Raw genomic sequence first — 24,325 nt, 5'->3', positions numbered from 1 at the left:
GTCACAAAAGTTTATGTGACTCTTTTAATAGTTTTAATAATTTATACTAGTTTTGAAAAATTCAAATTTTAACAGTTTTAGTAACTTATACTAGTTTTGAAAAATTCAAAATATAACATATACAAAAATCTAAATTTTTATTGTATGACTAATGTAATTGTATAATTTATTTTAATAATAAATAATTAAATAAAATAATAGAAAGTATACCGATTATTAGCAAATATTTATTGTTTAAAATCATTAACTGCTATATATATATATTAATCACATTATTCTGTAGGTTTTATTTTAGAAAAAACTAGATAATATAAATTTCAATTTGATAAATAAATGGTCTATAATGGACATACTATATAATATAATATTCCTTAACAATTTAATTTTAGATTAACAAAATTCTCAATTAATTATCAAACCACCACGTAAACAAAATTAGCATTCCAATTACGTGAAAAACTCAGCAGAACACTTTTTTAATTATTACAAATTACATGTTATAATTTTGTAAATGTTTCTTTTTAATATATAGGGGATACATTTCTATTATAGCTGATGTATAAATTGGGTATAGTAATTAAATTGTTTCCTTTCTGAGATGTGAACGACGTTCGATTAATAGTTTTTTTTTGCTAAATACGTTCGATTAATAGTTATTATCATTACTGAAACATTTTATTCATACTCTTAACTTGATATACAAGTCAAGGCCAAAAAGTTCCCAACAGTTTTGTTTGGGACCCAATCCTTTTTAGATGTGAACTAAAAGGATTCTGCTCATGGAGTTGATGGCTGATAATGGATTTGTAGGCATTTTCATCAATCCTCTCTGTCTTTGTGGATGATGTTTGGTGAGCATGGACTATTGATTATCATCAATCCCCTCTGTCTTTGTGGATGATGTCATGTTGGGTAAACATGGACTGTTGATTTTTTTTTTTGATTTGCTAGGATGGGTTCGGGCCTTCGGCCTTAATCCGTCTAGACCCGGTATCAGGCTGCGTATGTACCCTCTATAAAGGAGGCCTAAGTCATACCGTGACTAGGACGAGTCGAACCCGGAGCCGTACTTGCAGTTGCAAGCTGTTTACCACCAGACTAACTCGTCTGGTTGAACTGTTGATTTTTTTCTGCTGTGATAACAGTAATGCTGACTTTTGAGTTTATATAAAAGTTATTTATAAAGTATTGCATGGAAAACTAAAATTTATATATTTAATAGAATTGAAATTTTTGGCCATATACAGTAATTTTTGACCTCTTTCTTAATTATATAATTTGTTTTTAATGGACTATCTTTTTTAAAAAGCTTTTTGGATCTTTGGTGAAAGCTCTTTTCGGTTTTAATTAAGATATTTGGGTTTTTGGTTCGCTTTGCATCCGTTCGAATATTTAAAAAATTTGGTTTGGTTATTTGGATTTTTGGTTCGGTTCGAGTAATATATTTAGGACCAGCTTATCTCCGAGATTGATAGTTAGTTAGTTTTATTTATTTTTAAAAAACGTTAACCAATTTTGAATAGAACATACAAACAATTAAAAAAGAAAACTAAGGGGTTGATTGTTTACAGATTTTGAAGTAATTTTTGAGTTTTATTTTTGGAAAATCTATTTTTTAGACAATCAAGTTTATAGAGAAACAGATTCCCTAAAATCTAAGGAAACTATTTTTTTTTCAAATAATTGTATTTTCTGAAAAAAACAATCTAAGTTTATGGCTTTTTCAATTTAACGTTAGTTTTTCATTTTTTAAAAAATTAAAATTTTGACATATTTATACATTAATACATAAAAAGAAATAAAAACGATAACTACTTTAAACAAATCAGCTATAGTAAAAGCCTTTGTTTAATAATATGATAATAAAATAATTTCTATTACACACATTTTCAAAACTTGTCAATAAAATTAAATTAGTTATTTAAATTTATTAAAAGTTTATATGCTTTATTGATAGTTTACTTTTTTCTTATAAACCAAAATCTAATTTCTTTAGGTTTTTTTCCTAGGACCAAAAAATTTAGATGTTGACTTTATATACAATAGTTGAATAAAATATAAAAATATACTCACATTTAGAAAATCATGTCTTCACAAAGAATTATTATTTTTATTTTAAAATAGATTTATGGGGGCATAAATATATGTATTATCATATTTATGTATCTATGTAGGAATTACAATAGTTTTTTTGAATTTATATTGTTAAAAGATAAATTTTTTAAAAAATATTAGATATATTTCGATGACAGTATTTTTTTATTATTTAAAAATAAGCTTTATTAATATTCTTATTTTACTAACTTTAAAATGAAAAACCAAAATGTACAACTAATCAATGTTTTTCAAAAAACTAAAATCTACTGGAAAATCAAAAACCAAAAATCAAAAACTAAAAATAAAAGCTAAAAATTAGAAACCAAAATCCAAAATCTGGTAAAACAATCATCGCCTAAGTAATTTGAAGCTAACATAAATTATTCAACAGATAACCGACACATTTTTGTACAATTTGAACGAATCGAACCGAGCAAACCGAATTAACCTAAAATGAACCCGAACCTGCCTGGTCGAGGATAAAACAGACTTTACACAAACTAGGGTTTTGCTTGATATATAAACAGTCTCCTTCGCGGCTCTATAGTTTCCTCGCCTCTCTCGTGTGATTTACACTGCAAACGCGTACCTCGGCGATTAGGTCCCCGGCAAAGAAGAAGAAGAAGAGAGAAACAGAATGGCGACTCAAGGATCCGCACAGCTTTCCCAGAAGGAGGCTGACATCAAGATGATGTGCGCTGCTGAGGTTCACCTCGGAACCAAGAACTGCAATTACCAAATGGTGCGTTACGTCTTCAAGAGACGTAACGACGGTAATGCTCTTGTCTTTTCTTTAAGTGTTTCACTTATGTTTATATGCGCCGCCGCCACGGATCTAAACAGCTACTTACAATATAAATGCATCAGCGCTATAACTAGCCATAACTGTCATCATTTCGTGTATTAGTATGTCTAGATAAAAACTAAAGTACTGTTTTTTTTTGTGTTTGTGTCTACCGAGATTGGTTTCGGTGTGTATGAAGTAGTGAATAAAACATAGGTTTCATTTCATTACATTTAGTCTGAAGTTTGTGAACGCTTTGGTTGATGTCTGTACGGGTTGCAAGTGTTTTATTTTTATTTTTTGCTAATCTTGTTGAGTAATGTTTCTACATTTGTTTAAATGTGACCTTGAAGTCTTTGCTTTTATATGGTCTTAGTTTCTTCTCTCTTTGATTTTTGAAGTTTTTATTTTTCATTGTCAGGTATCTACATCTTTAACCTTGGCAAGACATGGGATAAGCTGATGATGGCTGCACGAGTTATCGTTGCTATTGAGAACCCACAAGACATCATTGTGCAGTCAGCTAGGCCCTATGGTCAGAGAGCTGTCTTGAAGTTCGCTCAGTACACTGGAGCCAATGCCATTGCTGGAAGGCACACTCCCGGTACCTTCACTAATCAGATGCAAACCTCATTCAGTGAGCCAAGGTTGTTGATTCTTACAGATCCTCGTACCGACCACCAGGTAAACTCAAATTGAGTCTTTTTTTTCTTTTTTTGATGATTTTGTCTTTTAACTTTGGATCTTTCTGTTAATGTTGCTGCAGCCCATCAAGGAAGGTGCTTTGGGAAACATTCCAATCATTGCTTTCTGTGACACTGACTCTCCCATGAGGTTTGTTGACATCGGTATCCCCGCCAACAACAAGGGAAAGCACAGCATTGGGTGTCTTTTCTGGCTTCTTGCTCGCATGGTCCTTCAGATGCGTGGTACCATTCGCCCTGCTCAGAAGTGGGATGTCATGGTAAGAGGAGGAACATCATTTTTTGAACTTGAAAAGGCTTTCACTGAAGTCTGTGATTCTTATTCCTGTTTGATGTGTGAATTCTTTATATGTTGGTTCTGTGCAGGTTGACCTGTTCTTCTACAGAGAGCCCGAGGAGGCTAAGCCAGAGGATGAGGATGAAGTTGCCCCTCAGGCAGAGTTTGGACTACCTGCTCCTGAGTATGGTGGTGAACAGTGGACCACTGCTGCCATTCCTGATGCTGCATGGCCAGGAGAAGCCCAGGCGCCAATCTCTGCCGCTCCTGCTGCTGCTTCTTGGAACGATTCCAGCGGTGAGTTTTTCTCCTGGAACCCTATTTTGGATGGATCTCTGGATGTCTTAACCTACGATCTTGATTTTAATGGTTTGTTCTTTGGGTTGTTTGTTATTTGCAGTTGCTCCAGCAGCAGAAGGTGGATGGGACGCGGCTGTGCCACCCACAACTGCAGCTGCTGGTTGGGAGTAAAGTTGATGACAATGGTCATAGACAATGTTTTTTTTTTTGGTTTCTGTTGGAATTGAAAGTGTTATCGAACCATAACTGTGTCTCTTTCAATCTTTAGGAGGGTATTCTGTTTTGCACCTTTTGTTTTGAATGGAATTTCAACTATATTTATCTCTTAAGTTTTGTTATGAATATAGTTTCTAAACTGAGTTTGCAACCATCCACTAATCCCAAAGTGAAGAACTTGATCTGGAGGTGTCTATCCAATAGCTTATCATTCTAGGCAAAGTTGGTTCATAGACACCTTCCGAAAGAGTTCTTATTTTCATCAATAGAAACAATTTAAACCACTCTCTGTTTCAGGTCTATTCTCAAAGCTATTCCAGGTGTTATCACTAGTTTCAAGTCCTCCAACGGTGTGATGGTAGACAGAGAGTTCACAGGCTGCTTCTCCTTTCCTCTGGATCAGCCGGGGAAGACTGCGGCTTGGAAGTTTTTTCTGTGGAAATGTATGCTTTGGCCTTTGGGGACTATGGAAGGATGAGAAATGAGCTCATCTATAAAGACGTGCACAGGAAGCTAGGTTAACGTTCCTTCCTCTACATTAACCGAGGTTACAAGTTTAGATCATATGTTCCGCAATGGCTACAGTCGCTAGGAGATATGGACAAGCTACAAAATTTAAGCTATTATACATTGACAAGGCAGAAGAATCACAGTTACAAGAGTCGATACACACAAGCAGAACAAGAATCTGACTTGTACAAATACAACACCAAACGACTCATGATCATTTCATTAAGAGTACAAAAGAACCATTCAATACCAAAGATCCAAGACATCATCTCCCTCAAAGACACTGGTCATAGGTGTCGAAGACGACGAAGAACCACAGTTTCCCCCTTCCATAAACGGCATCTGGAAGAAACACTCCGTCTCTTTCTCAAAAGCAAGAAGCTCTTCCGAAAGCTGAGCATTCACGTCGTCACCTTCACCATCACCATCACAGCCCTTCTGTCTCTTCTCACCGCCCTTGATGGCATCTTCAAGCCACTGCGTATCGACCTGAATCGTGTCCCCCTCCCACAGGCTACTACACGCCACTGCAACCTCCTCACGCTTCTCCTCTACCTTAACCTGAGGAGGCTGTTTTGAAGAAGAAGAAGCTTTACGTTTTCTCGAAGGTGATTCGTTAGGGAAATTGAGCTTAGCTTTGGCTCCACGGATCCTCTTAGCTTCAAGATCATAAGCTCTCGCAGCATCTTCTGCAGTGTTGAACGTCCCCAGCCAAACTCGAACTCCTTTTATCGGATCGCGAATCTCAGCCGCCCATCTTCCCCACGGACGCCTCCTGATTCCTCTGTACTCGCTACTCTTCTTCTTCTTCTTCTTCTTCTTATTCTTCCTCGCATCTTCTTCGATGAATCCTCTTGCAGGCTTGGCCGTTGAGAATCCGTAGAATTCTTCGTTCTCCGACTCGAATTCTCCCTCGAAATCGTCGAGTGTCAAGTCAACGACGACGTCGTCGCGTCTCCAGGAGGAGGATTTTGAGGCTGACGATCTGCCGGATCGCGACGGGGTTATGTACTCGGAAATAACTGCTCCTCCGCACATTTTGAACGGTACAGTAACTTTTCGAAAGTTTTTGGGTTTAATGTGTAATTTTCTCTGAATGTGGTTTATGTGTTTTGATCGGCGTCGTAGCACTCTTTTTATATGCAAAATGACCTTTGCGTCTTTGAACGACGGACGCAATTGGGCCAAGTGGGACATTTTACCAAATTTATGTTTTCTTTGTCCTTGCGTAGGTACTTTGTCAATTTTAGAATATTTACAAGTTGGCCACTGTCGATCTATAAGTGATCTGCATTTAGTTGAGTTAAATCGGGTTATTAAAATTTAATATTCGATCTTATCTTTAATCATATCTTACATCAATGAATCTTATGGTTGAGCTACTTTTTGTCACAATATATTTGGGTTTACTGACGGTAATTTCTATTTAGTTGTTGATTTTTTCTTTTTTGGAATGAATTTGACCTAATATTGTGGCCAAGCTTATTATGGTATGGTATGTATGATCAAAAATATAATTAAAAAGCTTTAGAGATTTCTAAATAAAATCTACGAGTTATATATGTCTTAGTAAAATATTTTAAAATTGTTTATTCATGATTTTCCCTAAAATTTGTATTGTAAAGTTCCAAAGGTAACTAGTACATTTTGCAACAATAATTTGTAGAAAAAATAATAAAATAATAAAACAAAAAATATATATAGTCCTTAATTACATCTATAACGTAAAATTTACGTTTTTTCTATCGTCAAAGTAAGACATTGGTTTGGCTTTGCTTTGCTTATTCAGGTCGACATGGTTGGTAAAAAAGTTTGTTTTGAGATTAGTTTAAAGTTTAAATCTTTGTGGAATAACTTTGTTGAAACATATAAGAGTTCTTAATTACAACTTGATATATATGTAACACATAAAAAACAATCAGTTATAGTGTAATACCAGTTGTTAGCCTAGCTATAGGGGTATATGCCGTTGTTGGCTATGTAATTTAATTGGGAAACCAGAAGTGGTCTCTAATACTGACTAATCGATCCATGGTTTCTTCCACTGATCATTCTAAAATCTAAATTAATCTATCAATCTTGCTTTGAATCTTTTTCAGAAAGATAATTAATGTTTATACCAGCTGTATATTACATATCTACTGTATTGTCGAGGGGTTAATTAAGGACTAACTGAGATACTGAGTGGGGGAACTTGATTAGAAAGGTACCAATTAAGACTTGTGGTTGAACCTTTCACGTGGAACCCCTTTGGAGTATGTATATACATTGATATGCATATATTTGATTGGTTATATAGCATTAATCTTAATTAGTTTTTATCAACGAGTAGTAAAACAGAATGTGGTAAGTATATCTCGTAAATCAGGGAAACAATATCACAAAACTTAATTAGATTAAGAAAAAAAAAACTAACATCGATTTTTATGGAATCATGCATTTAATATACCACAATTAACATCAATGATGAAGAAGCCTCACTTCCTTATTTACGTAAAAACAATATACATAAGCATAAAACGGGATACCTACTCAAAGAAAACTTGTGATCTCATACGTCTTTCATTCTTGTCGCCAATATGGAGGATGGAGAAGCATCATCCACCGCTTGCTTTCGTTTCAAGGAACAGAAGCCCATGCAAAACCCTAAGCTGACGCCGAAGCAACGAAAAGAGACAAAACAACAAAACCCTAAAACCACCAAAGGTCGACAGAAGATAGAGATCAAGGAGATCAAAGAAGAGAATCGAAGGCAAGTGACGTTTTCAAAACGCCGAACCGGGCTTTTCAAAAAAGCGGCCGAGCTAAGCGTCCTCTGCGGCGCACAGATTGGTATCATAACGTTTTCACGTTGCGAAAGGATATACGCGTTCGGTAACGTGAACACACTCATCGAAAGTTACTTGCGTAAGACTCCGGTGATGCTAAGGTCTCATTACGGCGGCGATGTGGCAACCGGAGGGGCGGACGGAGATGGTAAGATGTGGTGGGAGAGGGAGGTGGAAAGCGTGCCGGAGGAAGAGATGGATGAGTACATGAAGGGGTTGAATGTTTTGAGGGAGAATTTGTGGGCAAGGATCTGCGAGATGGGTGGTGATCCAACGGTCCAGGTGAATGCTCAGGTATGTGAAGATCTGCTGGCTCCGGTTAACTGGAAAATGACGGATGAAAATCTGACAGTTAGGAGTGATCAAGGTCAAGCAGGTTACGATGGATATTAAGGCTTTGCGGGCGGTTCAGTTTATGTCTCAAAACCATAGACAAGAAAGAGTGCAAATGATCATTTTCCATTATCTTCTAAAATAGTAGTAAGATCTTAGAGAACTATCAAATTTAACCAGTTTGTTATTCTATTTGTGGTTTACATTAACAATTTGGTTGAGTTTTTAATAGTATTTTGAAATTACTATGTCATCAATATGGAATCTAAGCAGCTTCAAAGTAGAGTTTTCAATTAGTATATGAGAGGTTATTTTGAAATTATAACACACATATTAAGGAAAACCAAAGATTAGTTGCGAGATTATAAGGGATGAAAGATTAAAAATGAATTTTTGAAATGAAAACGTATGATATAAAAGTCTGATTATATAAGCTAGATGATAATTTTCAAAAATGTTCACATCATTGGAAGACTAATCAAAATTAAATTAATTTATGAATCAATTTCAGTTCAATTCAACTGCTAAACTGTTTAGCCAAGTCACAAGGGCCTGACTTAACAAACATAGACGCTTCAAGGGGCACAGTGCTTTCTTCATCACGGAACTCGTCCATGAAGCTCTATGGAATTCTTTGAGGCGATTCACTATAGCCGGAACCTTGTCTTCTTTAGCAACGATTGTGCATCTGAAGTGCCATGTTCCAGGAACCAAACCAAAGTCAATGCAAAAACGCACACAGCCTCAGTAGTTTAAAAGATATTCAATGTTTTTCCATTCTGTGAAAGATTCGTCTCTGTTTACCTGTCCGAAGCCAGAACCAGGGACAACAACTACACAGTCTACACCAGTGGCATTAAGAAGGCGTTTGCAGTAGAAGCATCTGGTGCTGTGTTTACAGCCTCTACAGCTTCATTAGTCTTTCTAGGAAGATTAATCCGAGGAAGTAGATACGTTGCTCCTTCAGCTCTGTTACATGTTACACCTTCCAAGCTATTAAGAGCCTCTTCAATAGTCTCAAGCTTATGAACATATACACAAAGAGACTGAAAATATTGTCTTCCTAGGGTTAATGCAATCTCTTGACTAACCTTTGCATGCTTAGCCATTGAATAGAGAATACCATCTCTTTCTTCCATGTATGAGTCATAACAGTCGTCTCCAGGCTGATCAAAAATATAAAAGACTGATTACTACATAATGTCCAGTCCCCATCCTGCTGCTTCATCAAAGATAGTACGGAACCTAAGCAGAAAAAAAGACAGTCAAAACAAAGATGTAATAACTTATGAGAAATGTATGAATTGTGTTATTGATGTAGAGAGAGTTACATAGCTTTATATAGTAGAACTATATGAATCAAACAATAAATATGAAGATCATATAATCATTAAGAAGAATATATGATGGAGTGATTATAGTGATTGAGTGAATCATATGAGTTATGATTGATACTCTTTCCTTGATACGCCCCTTCAAGCTCAAGGGGGTGATGAAGCCAAGATAGCGGAAGCAGCGGCTTGAGATTGACATTTTTAAGAAAATATGATAGGAGATAAGAAGAAGCCTTGCGCTTGAACCATACGGTGAGACGTACTTGTAGCTTGGATTGATTTAGACACGGACGACTATACTAGTCGTGTAGAAGCCTATAGCTTGACGGAGTCATAAATGACTTGATCACATATCAACTCTGGAGTTGCGGAAAAAGTAGATGTGTGCACACCTGGACTAGAGATGCAGAAGAAATGGAACGTTGGCTTTATAAATCACTACAAGAAGCACTTTGGCTTGATAAAAAGAAAAATAACAAATGAGAACCAAAAGATTAAGAAAACTTGAAATAAAAGAAGAAGAAAACCAAAAACGTGAAATTCTAAGTAAAAGCTACGGAAACATGTTTATCTTGAGTTTGATCGGTGGATCAAAACTCACAAAAATAACTTGCTCTGATACATAATAACATATGAGAAATGTATGAATTGTGTTATTGATGTAGAGAGAGTTACATAGCTTTATATAGTAGAACTATATGAATCAAACAATAAATATGAAGATCATATAATCATTAAGAAGAATATATGATGGAGTGATTATAGTGATTGAGTGAATCATATGAGTTATGATTGATACTCTTTCCTTGATAAGATGGTCCCAATTGATTGTTCCATAATGCTTACATGAACATACCAGAGATCCACCGTGGAGGGAAACTGAAGCAGAGTACAATGAATACTGAGGAATAAGGCAGATGATTCCATCTTTGTCTGAGCTTAAGAGTAGCTGCATCACATGTGAACCTTCACAAAGAAGACTCACTTTATCACTTAGCAAAATAAGCCTTTTAAAAGAACTTGTTACTATGTATGAGTTTATGTTTTGACTGTTTACTGCAGGACTTGCACCATCAGTCAAGAAAATATAATTTGGATCAGCAGGGAAACCATCACGGAATTTGATTCCAGCTGGAATTATATCACGTAATCCCTTGATACCCTGAGGCAAAACCATCACTCAGCAACATAAGGTCTAAGACTTTCTTTAACTAGACCATGATGAGTAGTGATCACAAACATGGCTGTGACTGTAAGCACCAGTTTCTCTTCCGGGAATCTCATCCAAAATTTTCCATACTCGGTCAATTGATATTTCAGACTTGAACAAGGTAAAGTCAGGCGTTGTGGCTTCTCTGATAGCGGTTAGCAAAAGGCTTCAGAGGCCTGAACATAAGGTTTTAACAGAAAATTTACATCTTCTATTTAACATGATTACCAAAAAAAAAAAAATTTACATCTTCTTTAGTTTTTTTTTAAATGTTCTAAGATAACTGTAGCTGATTTTACAGTTGTAAAGCTACTAATTAATGCTGATGCAGTATGCTCTAAAATAATAAATCCTTCAATTTCATTGTTCAAAGGTTATGTTTCTTGATAAGTACTACCTTGGTTGTCAAGATAAGTCTCCATGGGAGTGGGCACCTGGTGCAAAGATGCGTGTTGATCCTTCAATATACGTATTTTTCAAGTTTTGTAAACGTATGTTTCCTTTTCTTCTTGTGTTTACAAAATAGTTTCCTTGGATTTAACTTCCAAGTTTGGCTGTTCATGCACGTTCACAGTATTTTCCTAACTCTTTCTCAGTTCTCAGAAAATCTTATACAGCCATGCATAACAAGCTTTTAGTTCTATGACACTCTTTTTGGCGAGATAACTTGAAAAATGGGGGCGTTCAAATAGATTGAGATTTGAGAATTTGAAGGTTAGAGTTCTTATTCTATCAAATTTTCACTTACCTTCTTTTTTCTAATTTTTTAAGTTAAAGCTTTTCTGGCTAGATCTACCCTCAAATGAATCCTAGTAAAAACAGTATTCTGGTATTACATTCCAAACGAACTTATAAAGGTCTAATAGGAACTGTAACAATATCAAACTTATAAGATGGTTTCTTATGCTTCAATTATATTACAGCTTCTAGAAACAAGTTAAGCTGTTCTACACACACACACACAAAAGAGGACTACAGAGAAAAAAATGGATCTATGGTTCTCTTTCTGTGGTGCTCTGTTTTCTACTCCCTCCTACATCTTTGAGGGGACAGTTCCTGGTTTAAAAAAAAACACAATCTTGGTGTCAATCAACTGTACATTCACAAAGAGATATGTGAAAACCATTTGACATGTGTAAACATTGAAAACTGATTGGTGTGGTTTTGACTTTACTTGTTGTTTATAGGGTTAGAGCCCCTCCTTGGTGTTCTCCGGAAGCTATCTTTTTCACCTCTTGGAGACTCTTCTTTTGTCTCCTTGTTTATCTGCAAATCTCTCACAGCTTTACCAGAAGCTATATCCATGGAAGCTGGCGCCATCTGCCGACCCTCTACATTATTCTTGCTGCTACAAAAAGCTAGAAGTAGCAGAATGAGAGCTGTAGAAGTTGACACCGATGTATGGAACATCTTCATTGTGAATACTCCTTTTTGATCTGTTTTTATATTGGAGATTTTAGGTTGTTCTGTTTCTGAGGCTGCAGCTGAGGAAACTTTTGGTTAGCTAAACTATGTTTGAGTTTGAAAAAAAAAAGAGATTGAAACTCTTGTTGCTTTGTAGATTGTATTATTGTTCTAAGAGACATTTTGGGATCTAATCACGTGATCTAGTTTGACTGATGTGCCAATAATTTTTATTGTTCTACATGACTTGTGTTTCAGATGGTGAGGATATCTTCTTTAATCTAATGATTTCAGATTAGTCCTCACATACACATGCAAAAACATTCGTTCACGCGTATTCACTGATGATTAATTAGCCGTCGCTGATTAACAGCTCAGGTCTTTATAATAATCATCAACTGCTTTTTTGTTCTTTTCTAAATATAAGCTTTGAAGAGAAGAAAGAAAAACAGTGAAGACAAATATCTAACTGGTTTAGTTATGCAGTATAAAAGACCAAAATACAATTGCTGTTAGTTTTCTTCGTTTTGTTTTATACCAACCGCTTGCTAGTTCTCTTGTCTTGTTTATGGTGAGCTCACTGTAGTTCTAGAGTTTTGCTTCTTGATGAATTTCATAGTTCATGCCTGATATCATATGGTTTGAGGAGTGAAGATTGAAAACTGTTTGGTGAGGTTTTGACTTTGCTTATTGTTTACAGGACTGGAGCCAGTCCTTGGGTAGCAAGCTATGTTTGAGTTACAAAAAGGAAGAGAGATTGAAACTCTTATTGTTATATAATTGTTCTAAGTAACCTTTGGGATCTAATCACGTGGTCTAGTTATGACTGCGGTGCCAATAGTTTTAATTTTTCCAAATTGTGTTTCAGATGGTGAGCATATTAGTTCTCACGTTTATACACATGCATACACATTTTTTTTTCTTTATTAATTTATGAATACACATTCATTCACCCGTATTTGACATGAAGGTTTATGTGATTCAGCTGAGGACCATGTGATACACCACGTGGTTACTAACGATGTTTCTAATAGTATGATTTAAAGTCCAAAGAGAAGAAAATTTGCAGGTTAACAGCTCACTATTTACAATAACAATCACTCACTGTTTCTTTACAGTTGTAAGCTCACTTCTTGTTAATGAGTTTTTCAGTTTGTCTTCTTCTAGATTAGGCCATGTTCGTTTATACATCTGTCAACTACATCTAAATGATCCACCTATGTGATCCATCCAAATGATCTACATGAATGTAGTTTAACTATGTTCGTTTCTCTATCCAGATAGAACATCTAAATAGACCATCTAGATGAGTTTATGTTCGTTTATGCATCTCTATATATATTTGGATGAGTTTAATAAGCATATGACTTATATACTCTTGTTTTGATTTAACTAATATAATCTTATGTTCAATTATTATATTGGGATTTTTCGGTTTTGGCAAAAAATTGCATTTTTTTGGTTTTGACGGGAAATTACATTTTTCGATTTTTGGCAGGAAATTGCATTTTTCGAATTTTCCAGGAAATTATGTTTACCGGTTTTGGTCAGAAATTATGTTTTTCGATTTTGAAGGGAAATTGTGTGTTTCTGGTTTTGGCGAGAAATTACATTTTTCATTTTTAGCGAGAAATTGCGTTTTTCCGGTTTTAGTGGGAAATTATGTTTTCCAGGTTTGACGGGAAATTACGTTTTTCTGGTTTATCGAGAAATTGTGTTTTCTCGGTTTTGCCAGGAAATTGCGTTTTCTTGGTTTTGTCAGGAAATTGCATTTTGACGATTTTGGCGAGAAATTGCGTTTTCTCGGTTTTAGTGAGAAATTTCTTTTTTTGGTTTGGCGGGAAATTGAGTTTTTTTTTGGCGAAAATTTGCATTTTTCGGTTTTCAAAGAAATTTTCATTTTTCTAGTTTTGCCGGGAAATTATGTTTTTTTTTTGTTTTGCATGGAAAATTTGTTTTTCTGCTTTTGTCAGTAAATTGTGTTTTTTTTTTTGTTTTGCAAGGAAATTGCGTTTTTTGGTTTTGTAGGGAAATTGTGTGTTTTCGTTTTTTGGCGAAAAATTATATTTTCTGGTTTTGGCGAAAATTGCGTTTTTCAATTTTGCCGGGAAATCACATTTTTCGGTTTTGACGAAAAATTGCATTTTTCAATTTTAACAAACAAATGTGTTTTATGATTTCGACGAAATTTTTTTTTGGTGAAAACTTATCTTCACCCTCACCCATATACTCCGCGAAGATATCACTTTCATTTGGGTGAGAATTTAAGGTGAGTTTTCACAAATGCAGTTGAGTGATCCATTTGGATGTAACATTTTAATTCACAAAACGAATATCAATTTGCATCTTCACCCAGATGGATCAACTGGATAAGCAAATGAACAGCACCTAAGATTCTATGGTTTAACATTGCAATAGTTTTTGTTAGTGTAGTTAAGCTTCCTGTAATAATTTGATGTCTATTAATCTCAGAAGTTGATTAGAGAGCAATTAATATAAGACTTTTTGTTGACCCCAGTCAGGCAAAAGCTTTGGAATAATATATAAGATGATATTTACTTGGATAACAGAGAAAGCTATCACACACATAAAGGTAATACGAGCCGAGACCACTACGTAGTTTGAGATTTTCAGGCGATCTTTTTATGCAGCTAATCTAATCACACAATCTTCAAGGATCAACAGAAGAAGAAGCATCAGAGTTTGCGCTTCTACCAATGCTACAAGAGATTCGCATGTCTCTACTTAGAAACCTCCTCAATGACCTCAAACTCGTTGTCATTGGAGACTTTGGTTCTTTCTCTTCAACAATAAACCTCACTGATGATGATAAAGATGGTACATTTTGACTTCTAGTTGTGGAATCATTGATATCTAGTACAACATCATCTTGACTCTGTGAAGTACCATCTTCTTGAGAGCCAGCATTGGTGTTTCCTGTACTAACCCCATTTTGGTGACCGCATGCCAAGACATTGGTGGGGAAATCCCGAGAAGAGTCGGGAAAAACACTTGAAGTTTGAGACTAAGCATCAGCTGCATTGTCAGAAACTTGTTCGATTACCTTTGAGCTAACTTCCAATACACTCAACATGGAAGCTGGGATTACACTTTGGAAGCAGCCAAGCTATGTCTCCTTTTACAAGCTTAGACAAGAAAATATCACACTCCAAACCCTTCTTGCATCTACCTTGTCTGAAAAAACACAATAGGTAATAACTGAGCTCAAAAGGGGTAAGACCACCAGCGTTGGATAAAGCGTCTTGCCCTGGGACGAAGATCAAATGCCGTCGTTGAGGGCGATTGATTATCACAGGTGGAGTGATGGATGATTGGTCTTCTTGTTGGAGCTGGTGTAGTTGCCACCAGTAGAGTTTGGCATAGAGGTGGAGGATAAGGACGAAGAGAACAATGATGGTTGTGAGAATGATCTTGCTTGTGACCTCTTCAGTTGATAGGTCTCTGAACAATGAACAAAAAGAAGTCTGTATATTTCAATGTGACTCATGGGCAGTGAAGAAAAAGAATGATGAAGGGAGAAGCAATGACATCGAGGAATGGGCTCTATTAGCTCATTGGGTTGGGCGGAAGGTTGTTAAGATAGATAGGATTCCAACCTAAAACAAATTGATGATAATTAAGTGATCTATCTATCTTATATATTGCTAAGAATCTTTTACAATATTCAATGTGAGACTTTTGTTCCTAACAGAGGGGGGGCTACTTTTTCTATTAAATTTCCATCAATCTCAATTTTTCTGTGTATTTTCTCCAAGAATTATTTTCTAATAATTAGAAGCCGAACAAGATAAAAATGTTATTTTGAAACATTACAAAGGTGAAGGTTAAAATTAGTAAGAACTGTTTTTTAAATGCAGATGTATCGCAAATATTTAAATAAACACTTAGGCTTCAGAAATGTTAAATTTGTTACTAAACAAATTATAAGAATACTTTACCAATAAAAAATCAAAATATTTTTCTCTGAGAAGAAATTCCTAAGAATATGGAGTACTGCCCTATAAGCTAAAATGATGTTGTGCACTGATTTAGACATTTTTAATACACTTTTAGTCTTTCCACGATGTCGCTAATCCTCCACTAATCTACAACATTTTTGTGTATTTTCTCTTACCCGCGGCAACATTTTGAATAACTTGTAAAGGTCAAAAGGTAATAAAAGATGACAACTAAGTTACAAAAGAAAAAAAAATGACAATAGGACATGCACTAACTTCATATATTTAGATAAGTAAAACCATATTTACATATTTAACCTAATGAGAAGCCTTTCTGGCTTCTGCTATCAAGATCAAAGGATTTGGAAACCAGTCACTCCTGCTCGAGTCCTATGTTTAAGGATCTTGTCTTTTCATGAAGTGGAAACTTCAACTAAATTGCAGTTTTAGAAGAATTATTGAAAGAATGACACTGAAATTTGAAAAATGGTATACGATATTAAAAACAACAATAGGAATAATCAGCACCTGAAATGAATTAGAAAGCTGTCGTGCAAAGTCAAATGATATAGTTACTCGGGAAATTGATGAGAGAAGAATTATGTTCTCCCTTCATATAATAAAATATTTTTCTTAAGTAAACATAACACGAATTAACATATATACACAGACAAGTTAAATCCTTTCGCAGCAAAGAATTTTAGTCAACAAAATAAAATAAACATCTTCTCTTACCCGCTACGATATTATCGTTGATGCATTCCATGGACCATAACGCATTTATTTTGTGTGGGGTTTAACGAACATTGAAATGGACCATAGATGATCAATTTCACAAGTGGCAATTGGTATAGCAATGAAGAGAAGATGCAACAGATTGGGCCGTAGCTATATTTACCGTATGGGCAAGACCAAATTATAGTTGAAATAAATTTTAGTTGAATTAACGAGCTGGCCTCTGATTCACCCTCTTTTTCTTGTGAATTGCAAATATTAACCGATAACCATCATTTTCCTTGTAAATTATAATTTCGATTGTAATTGAAGCTTTGATGATTAAAAAAGTTGGGGATTATGCAGCTTTAGTCTCCCACCGATAAATGAAGGCGTAATATGAAAAGGTTATGGTATTGAGAATTGTTTTCAGATTAACCTGATTTTCTGAAAGTCTTTTACCATTTTAGATCATATTGATGAACGGTGTGGAAGTATATCATTCTCAGTCACATCCAATCAAATATTTACTCAAGGCAAAGTTGAAGAAAAGTTGGTGTAATTCAAAATCTCAATCATGAAAAAGATGTTAAACAGAACAGTCAGCTATATGTAATCGAGGGAATAAGTTTTAATTGTGTGATCACATCAGTAGTCTTTTACTTTTTAACTTTTTCTGGCTTTTGCTTTTTCAATCAGAAAGTGAAAAACATAGATTCGAGAGATCTTTGATACGTCTTCATGATACGACAATCATCATCGTCTTGTTTCATGAATCCCACGTACTGCTAATTTTGTACATCCATGTTATAAACTGTTTTTTTTAGAAAAAACAATACAATACACTGTTCGACCAAAATAAATAAAGAAATAAAAGATCAATTCAATAAGGGTAGAAGAGAGTCAAAGATACATGATCCTAATCATTATCACGATATGATCGTAAATTCTTGTTTTCTATTTAATAAATTTCTTATGGCATCTTCAGTTCAACTCTATTTTTCATTCTAAAAAAATAAGTTTACTTCAAATATAAAATATTTTTTTTTTGTTTTTTCGTTTATTTTCTATTTTTAAAATAGTATCATTGGAGTAAATTTTAATTCTATTATAGAATCATTCAATTTTATAGTAAAAAATAAAGTGAACAATTGGAAATGATCTTACGGATAAAATATAAAAACCAATAATCACACTTGAACTATCTTATTTTACGCAAGAACATTATCAATTTATTTCGCGCAAGAACTTTATCAATTTATTTCGCGCAAGAACATTATCTCTTTTTTTTTTTGCTAAATACGCAAGATCATTATTGACCTATAGAATACTTTTTAGACTTTTTTTACTTTCTCATACCATTAAGCAAGGTCTTTGAAGAAACTTCTTGACCCACTGTGACTACCTCATATTCCAGATATATTGTTTTGATTTTATAATGTAAAGAGAAGCCCTTCAAATGTTTCAATTTTATTTTATTTTATTTTCAAAAAAAAAATATTTCAAGTTTTTTTGCTACTCACCTGGAACAATTCTAACAAACAATTTCAAGAATTGGAATGTGAATATCTGTACTATTAAAAGAGAAGCAGTCTTGAAAAATATATTTATGTAAGTTGTTTGGACTCTTTTATTAATTACTAATAATTTGGTCATACGACTCATACCTCATATTTCTCTAATTATTCCTAACTATGCGGTAACATTAATTCTGTTTTTATGAACGTTCACGATTTACATACATTTAATGGTATAACACATTAAATAAAAGGATCCTTTAAACAAATACTTTTTCTAAATATGTTGACTACCGTAACATTCAATTTATGTTCCCATAAGATTCATATACATTTAATAGTATAATAATGCATCAAATAAACATCGCATATCATTTAATAGTATTATACATCGCATGTGATTTAATATCGGACCTATATATTAATGACTAAACAATATGAAAATCATCCTTCAATATTTTGTATAGGCCTTATTGTTTTTAATTATTTTCTTTGACAATAGAGATTGCCGTCATCTCAAATAAAAAAATACAAGATGTAAATATGAAAATGCTTTAGTTAGTATAACTTATAGTACACGAAAATATTAAAATGATTCTTAAACTTTGATAATACTCTTCAGTGCCGTCCCGAAAAATTCAGTGGCCTAAAGCATATTTTAAAATAGTGGCCAACTTTTGTTTAAAAAATATATGTGTAAATTTTCAACTCTATATAATTTCTTATGTAAAAACGTATGTTAATTTAGGTCAGAAATATTTTATATAAATAAAGGATAACAAAAACCATACAACTGTCAAAACTATATAAAAAAAAATTATTGTGATAAACATCTATATAATCAAATAAAAAAGATAATATTGTAAAAAAAAAAAACTAAACTAACACAAACAAGAAGAAAAATTACTCAAAAGAAAACCACGTTAACTAACGAAAATTGGAACATAAGTCCAAAACCACATCACTAAAATACAGAAAAGTAAAAATATGTTGCATTAGATATTGAGCTACAATCAATTATAATGCAATGTGGCCTTAGAAACTGTGATTAATATGTGGCCTAAAGCACAAGCTTTATCTGCCTTATGGCTGGGACGGCACTGATACTCTTATTCAAGTTTTCACTCAGTCATATTTATATTCTGAAAAAAATCTATTTATACAAAATTATTGCACATTTTCATTAGACTTAACTATTTTTTTTCTTACTTTCTATATTTGTAATAAAATGTTACTCATTAATACTATACCATATTATACCCAGTTTACACTTTTTTGGCCCTAAAATTAAGAACCAAAAATTTATACTTTCTCCGTTTCGATTTAATTGTCGTTGGAAAAAAAAATTCGTTTCAAAAGGTGTCACTTTAGAATTTCAATGCAAAATTTATTTAAAAAATCTCCACTTTATTTTTCTATATACTGATGACAAAATTTTTTTTTTGCAGAAAACCTAAAAAAGATTGCAAGGAAGATGGCATAGTTATCATTATGCCATTCATTTAATAAACAGATAAAAACCAAAACATACTCCCTCTGGTTTAAACACGAGAAATATTGGGCTTAAACGGATTCATTTACCACCTGAGAAGGCACAAGATTTTAACAAAATATATTAATAAAAATACATAATATAAATACAATACATTTAACTTATATGACAAATAAAATTGTTTACTCAGTTTTATGTACTATTGTAAAGTATATGAGAGGTTTAATCAATTTTTAAAATATATTATCAAATTTTACTGGGTTTCTATTAGACCAACTGGTTTCGGTTTACAGGTTAGAATCAGATTTTTGGGTTTTGTTAAATTTTTAATTACTGTATTTTTTCAAATCCAAATTTTGTGGAAACATATCAATTGGTAAGACCTCTATATATGAAGAACATAAACCAAACTTGATTGTATATGGTCATTGGGTTTACTGGTTCAACCGAAGGTCCGGATTGAATATGAAAACACTGTCTATATCTTAATTCGTTTATAAATCACATATGTACCATTCACTAAAAAGAGTTAAATAATTTATAAGAATATAATATTAATGTAGATTCATTGTTAGTTTTTAGCATTTGGTTTCGGTTCTCATTATATCTGTTTTTACACTGTTCTTCGGTTTCAGATAATTGTGTCCATAACTATAAACTCATATAAAAAATTATTAGTTTTCGAAAATAACTCCGCGCTTTCTAAGCGCGAGTCAAAATCTAGTATGTACTTAAAAGTTTTCCAAGAAACTACACCTTTATATCAATCAGTTTTTGATTCACTTATTGTATCATACTATTAAGACACCGGCCCATATATAATGTAGAAATTAAATACAAGAAAACGAGGTGTTTCCGTACTAAAATTTTGACCGATTGTTTATCGTGGAATTTTTTTTAATATAACTCTAATAGATTATCCAAAATACTAAATCCGTCTGAAATTTCTCACAATTATTTGTTTGTGAGATAATTGTCAAAAATGTTTTAAAAAAATTTCAATGGATTAATCGAAAAAACCATCAGAATTCCATCAGAATATTTAAACGAATTATCCAAAAAAATATCCTTCAGAAGTCCATAAAAATTTAAATGATCTCTAGCTATCAAAAATTTCCAATGGCAAAATACGGTATTTTGTAAAGTATTATTTGGACCAAACATATATTTAAAAAATATATTGTCTGTCAGAAAGTGGTCAAAAAAATTGATGATATTTCCACAATGAAAATATTGTTTGTCATAGAAGCTGGGGTGGAACAGATCGGATATCTGGATATGGATCTGTCGAATCCGTAAAATTGCTACATGGATCTGGATTCGGATATGCTGGATATCCAAAGTTCGGATATTCGGACTAAGACCATCTCTAATGTGATTTTTCTTCTATAATAGAGAAACTCCATAATAGAAATGTGATTTGCTCTAATGTATTTCCCTAAAATAGAGGTCTCCAAGATATAGAGTAAAATATAGAGGAATGCTATTTCTTCCTCTATAAATAGAGAAAAATATAGCAATCTCTGGTAACAAGACTTTTCAGGTCCCTATCAAATGAAGTAGTATATGAGATGTCGAACCAATCCTATGTGATTTCAATGCACTGAGAATACAAATCTATGCTTAATCTAAGTGCAATCAGGTTTTGAATGATGATATGAACTAGAACTATGCTAAAGTGCAATAAAGAAACAAGCTTTCAATCAATCTTGGACGATAGGACTCATGGGGCTAGGCATTTGACTTTAAGTGATTAAGATCCAATCTAAGGGTGGCAAGCTTTCAATCAAAAGACTTCTTTAAGTCTAGAACACTGAAATAAGCAAGCTCTATGGTCAAGAAGAATGCTCATTTGCTTTGATCAACTAGACACCAAATGTCTTTGAGCCTAAAAGATCTAAGCAATCATTAAGGATGAGTCTATTAACTATCTAAACTCCCTTAACACAATGGTCTTTGTGTAAGGTAAGTTTAGAGCAAGCTCTACTTGGTTCAGACATTTCATCAAACACCTTGTGGGTGGGAAATGTCTAGAGCTCTAGATTAAAGAGGCCAACTTTAATCTAGCATTAAGAGAAGTAGACAAGCAAGGAAACAAGAGATCTAACACTAAACACCCTAGATCTTCACTTAATCACCCTAATCACCCTAGCCCATGAATCCAAATGGTAACTACTCACTAATAGACATGAATAACCCAAAACCCATGGATGATTGAAGGTTAATCATGCTTAGTGGTCAAGATTGATCAATAATCACAAGAGATAGAGATGAAAAGAAGCTCAAGATTAAGTCTTTCACCAAAATAGCTAATGTGATTACAAAGAAAACAAGATCTCCTACATAATTAGGTCTAAAGAGAATTTATAGGAGTCTAAAAAAACGAGTTGGGTCAACCCAACAAACCTAGGTTAACCCATAAAGAAGCAGTCTTTTTCGCCCGTAGCGACCATGCAAGTCGCTACGCTCTGGTCGCTATTAACTCTTCAACACTTCAGGATCTGTAGCGACCTTGCAAGTCGCTACGGTGGTCGCTACGCTCTCTCGGGTGGCCTCCTAGCGACGTGATCATGTCGCTACGCAGAAGTCGCTACAGACACTTAGTCATTTCTTGGATTATGGCTTCTCCTACCATAGCGACTTGGTAAGTCGCTACGGTGGTCGTTACGATGGCTCGGGTTGCGTCTTAGCGACTTGACGAGGTCGCTATGCTGATGTCGCTACGGCCCTTCAGTTGGGACACGATTTGTGCTTCAAACATCACTCTTTTGTCCCCAAAACACTTCAAATGTCTCCAAAATCACCAATGAAGGTCTCCAATACCTGAAAAGGACAAAAGTGATGCAATGCAACCTAAATGCACACTAAACATATGCAAATGACTAATATAAAGACTAGGATGAAGATTAAAACCATGCAAATACACAAGATGTCAACTCCCCCACACTAGACCTTTACTTGTCCACAAGTAAACTTTCAAGATCAAAAAGGAGAAGAGGTTTGAAAGGGGGGCTCATAACCAAAAGAAACTCTTCTTAATCATCAATATGATAACCTTACATAGTCATAACAAATAGCAAGAGCAAAGACTTTTTCCAACTCTAACTTCTCTAGGCCTATCAACATTCTTAAACCTCTACACAAGTTGCAATGCTTATCCATCAACAAGCTCTTTAGACCAACTCTCACATTCATTTATACAAACACATAAGGTGAATACTTGCAAATGGGCACATGATCCTAATCATTTGGCTTGGTGAACAAAGTGGTCAAATGTGAATGAAAACAATGGCTCAAATAAATCATTTCAAAGTGGCAATCACTCAAGAACAAGGAGCTTGATCATTATGCAAAATTTATCTAAGACCAGGAACAATTTATGCATACATAGATCCATTCTCATCATTCTACCCTTTCCTAAGTGATATAACAAGCTTCACCCCTATTCACATTCATCCCAATACCCAAAGTAACCCACTTTATCACACTCACCTCATGAACTCTTTAACTTAACCATCTAAGGATCTTTTTATTAACTTTTCATAACTCTTAGCTCTATCTACCTTCCCACCATCTTATTGATTCATCATTTTTTTTTTTTTTTTTTTTTTTTCCTTTTTTTTTTTTTTTTTTTTTTTTTTTTTTTTTTTTATTGGGGGAAGGTTCAAATAGACTAAATCTAGAGATTTCTTATTTTTGATCCTTAGTGGCTTCTTTTCTCAACTTTTTGATCATCTTTCTCATCTTTCTTTTCTCCCAAACCCAAGATAACAAACTTTAGAATAAACAAACCCACTAACCATCCTAGATGCTAACTCAAATGAGGATCCTATGCTAGCAAGAGATGAGAACAAATCNATGTCGCNNCCAATACTCTCAAGATTTTGCACATGACAAGCTATCAAAAAGAAGGCCTCACTCAAGCAAATCAATGTTGGTCTCAAAGAATGGCTAAGGGTTTAGGGGTAGGAGAGTTCCATTTGGGTTAACAAGGGATAATGAATGGAATAAGATAACCCAAATGTGTATGAGATCCATGATCAAGTATGCAAGTGCCCATAAGCAAGAGAGATTAAGTTCATTAAGTTCAAGTTCAAATTGGAGTTGGCTTTCAAGAGCAATGTCAATATCAAGCAAGCAACATGTTTCAAGAAGAGTTTTCAAGGCTCGAAATCTACAAGTTTTTCAAAGGATGCTCAAGCTACTTACCATGATTACAAAGGGTATCACATTGAGTACTAAGCATGAGCTCTTTGCAAGGTTGTTTCAATCCTAGCCCCCTATGCACGAATGAATGCATCCTATATGCATGCTTAAAGACTCCTAATTAAATTTTTTTTTTTTTTTTTTTTTTTTTTTATGCAAGCAGATGAATGCTCTAGACTCGATCTTAAAGATGCAAATGCAACTACATGCTTCTTTTTGAGTTTTTTCAAATTTTTCAGATTTTTTTGGCTTTTTCTAATGCATAAAAGTATGTACAATGCATGACAATGACATGAAACACACAAATGATTAGCAACTTGGTACCTCCCCCCACACTTGAATCACACAGTCTCTATGTGATCAGGAGAGGAAGAGATACCGGAAATAAAACCAATGAAAGACAGAGAAAGAAATATGTACAAAGGTAAAGTAGTGGAGAT

The 24,325-nt window shown here is 34.0% G+C and overlaps 4 protein-coding genes, 1 long non-coding RNA gene and 1 pseudogene across 5 annotated transcripts; 2 read left to right on the top strand and 4 right to left on the bottom strand.

Annotated features, from left to right (window-relative positions):
• Positions 1-2,640: 2,640 nt before the first annotated feature.
• On the top strand, positions 2,641-4,483 carry LOC108817364 (40S ribosomal protein SA). The gene is made up of 5 exons (XM_018590029.2): positions 2,641-2,870; positions 3,303-3,565; positions 3,648-3,845; positions 3,952-4,159; positions 4,263-4,483. The coding sequence occupies exons 1-5, from the start codon at positions 2,735-2,737 to the stop codon at positions 4,331-4,333; spliced, it is 876 nt and encodes a 291-aa protein (XP_018445531.1). The 5' UTR covers positions 2,641-2,734; the 3' UTR covers positions 4,334-4,483.
• Positions 4,484-4,982: 499 nt separating this feature from the next.
• Positions 4,983-5,982, bottom strand: LOC108817365 (ethylene-responsive transcription factor ERF073-like). The gene has a single exon (XM_018590030.2). It carries the CDS (start codon positions 5,924-5,926, stop codon positions 5,132-5,134), a length of 795 nt encoding a protein of 264 aa, XP_018445532.1. The 5' UTR covers positions 5,927-5,982; the 3' UTR covers positions 4,983-5,131.
• A 1,230-nt stretch (positions 5,983-7,212) lies between these two features.
• LOC108815388 (agamous-like MADS-box protein AGL15) lies at positions 7,213-8,225 on the top strand. The gene has a single exon (XM_056990498.1). It carries the CDS (start codon positions 7,468-7,470, stop codon positions 8,107-8,109), a length of 642 nt encoding a protein of 213 aa, XP_056846478.1. The 5' UTR covers positions 7,213-7,467; the 3' UTR covers positions 8,110-8,225.
• A 252-nt stretch (positions 8,226-8,477) lies between these two features.
• Positions 8,478-9,280, bottom strand: LOC130497886 (uncharacterized). The gene is made up of 3 exons (XR_008936920.1): positions 9,141-9,280; positions 8,854-9,018; positions 8,478-8,737 (listed from the first exon to the last, which is right to left on the bottom strand). It is a non-coding gene; the product is annotated as an uncharacterized LOC130497886 (long non-coding RNA).
• A 2,207-nt stretch (positions 9,281-11,487) lies between these two features.
• On the bottom strand, positions 11,488-12,180 carry LOC108817363 (uncharacterized). Its single transcript, XM_018590028.2, has 2 exons — positions 11,768-12,180; positions 11,488-11,649 (listed from the first exon to the last, which is right to left on the bottom strand). The coding sequence occupies exons 1-2, from the start codon at positions 12,007-12,009 to the stop codon at positions 11,586-11,588; spliced, it is 306 nt and encodes a 101-aa protein (XP_018445530.1). The 5' UTR covers positions 12,010-12,180; the 3' UTR covers positions 11,488-11,585.
• Positions 12,181-14,668: 2,488 nt separating this feature from the next.
• LOC108815386 (RING-H2 finger protein ATL3-like) lies at positions 14,669-22,874 on the bottom strand (annotated as a pseudogene).
• Between the last annotated feature and the right edge of the window lie 1,451 nt (positions 22,875-24,325).

This window comes from Raphanus sativus, chromosome 7 (genome assembly GCF_000801105.2).
Source record: "Raphanus sativus cultivar WK10039 chromosome 7, ASM80110v3, whole genome shotgun sequence".
Taxonomy (NCBI): Eukaryota; Viridiplantae; Streptophyta; class Magnoliopsida; order Brassicales; family Brassicaceae; genus Raphanus; species Raphanus sativus.
Note: the sequence above shows the minus strand (reverse complement) of the source record. Positions and strands in the feature narration are given on the sequence as shown.

Coding starts and splice junctions, on each gene's coding strand:
- LOC108817365 (XM_018590030.2), bottom strand. CDS start 5,926: ATGTGCGGAGGAGCAGTTATTTCCGAGTACATAACCCCGTCGCGATCC.
- LOC108815388 (XM_056990498.1), top strand. CDS start 7,468: ATGGAGGATGGAGAAGCATCATCCACCGCTTGCTTTCGTTTCAAGGAA.
- LOC108817363 (XM_018590028.2), bottom strand. CDS start 12,009: ATGAAGATGTTCCATACATCGGTGTCAACTTCTACAGCTCTCATTCTG. Junction 11,650..11,767: donor TCTAACCCTATAAACAACAA/GTAAAGTCAAAA, acceptor TTTTTAAACCAG/GAACTGTCCCCTCAAAGATG.
- LOC108817364 (XM_018590029.2), top strand. CDS start 2,735: ATGGCGACTCAAGGATCCGCACAGCTTTCCCAGAAGGAGGCTGACATC. Junction 3,566..3,647: donor ATCCTCGTACCGACCACCAG/GTAAACTCAAAT, acceptor ATGTTGCTGCAG/CCCATCAAGGAAGGTGCTTT. Junction 4,160..4,262: donor TTCTTGGAACGATTCCAGCG/GTGAGTTTTTCT, acceptor TGTTATTTGCAG/TTGCTCCAGCAGCAGAAGGT.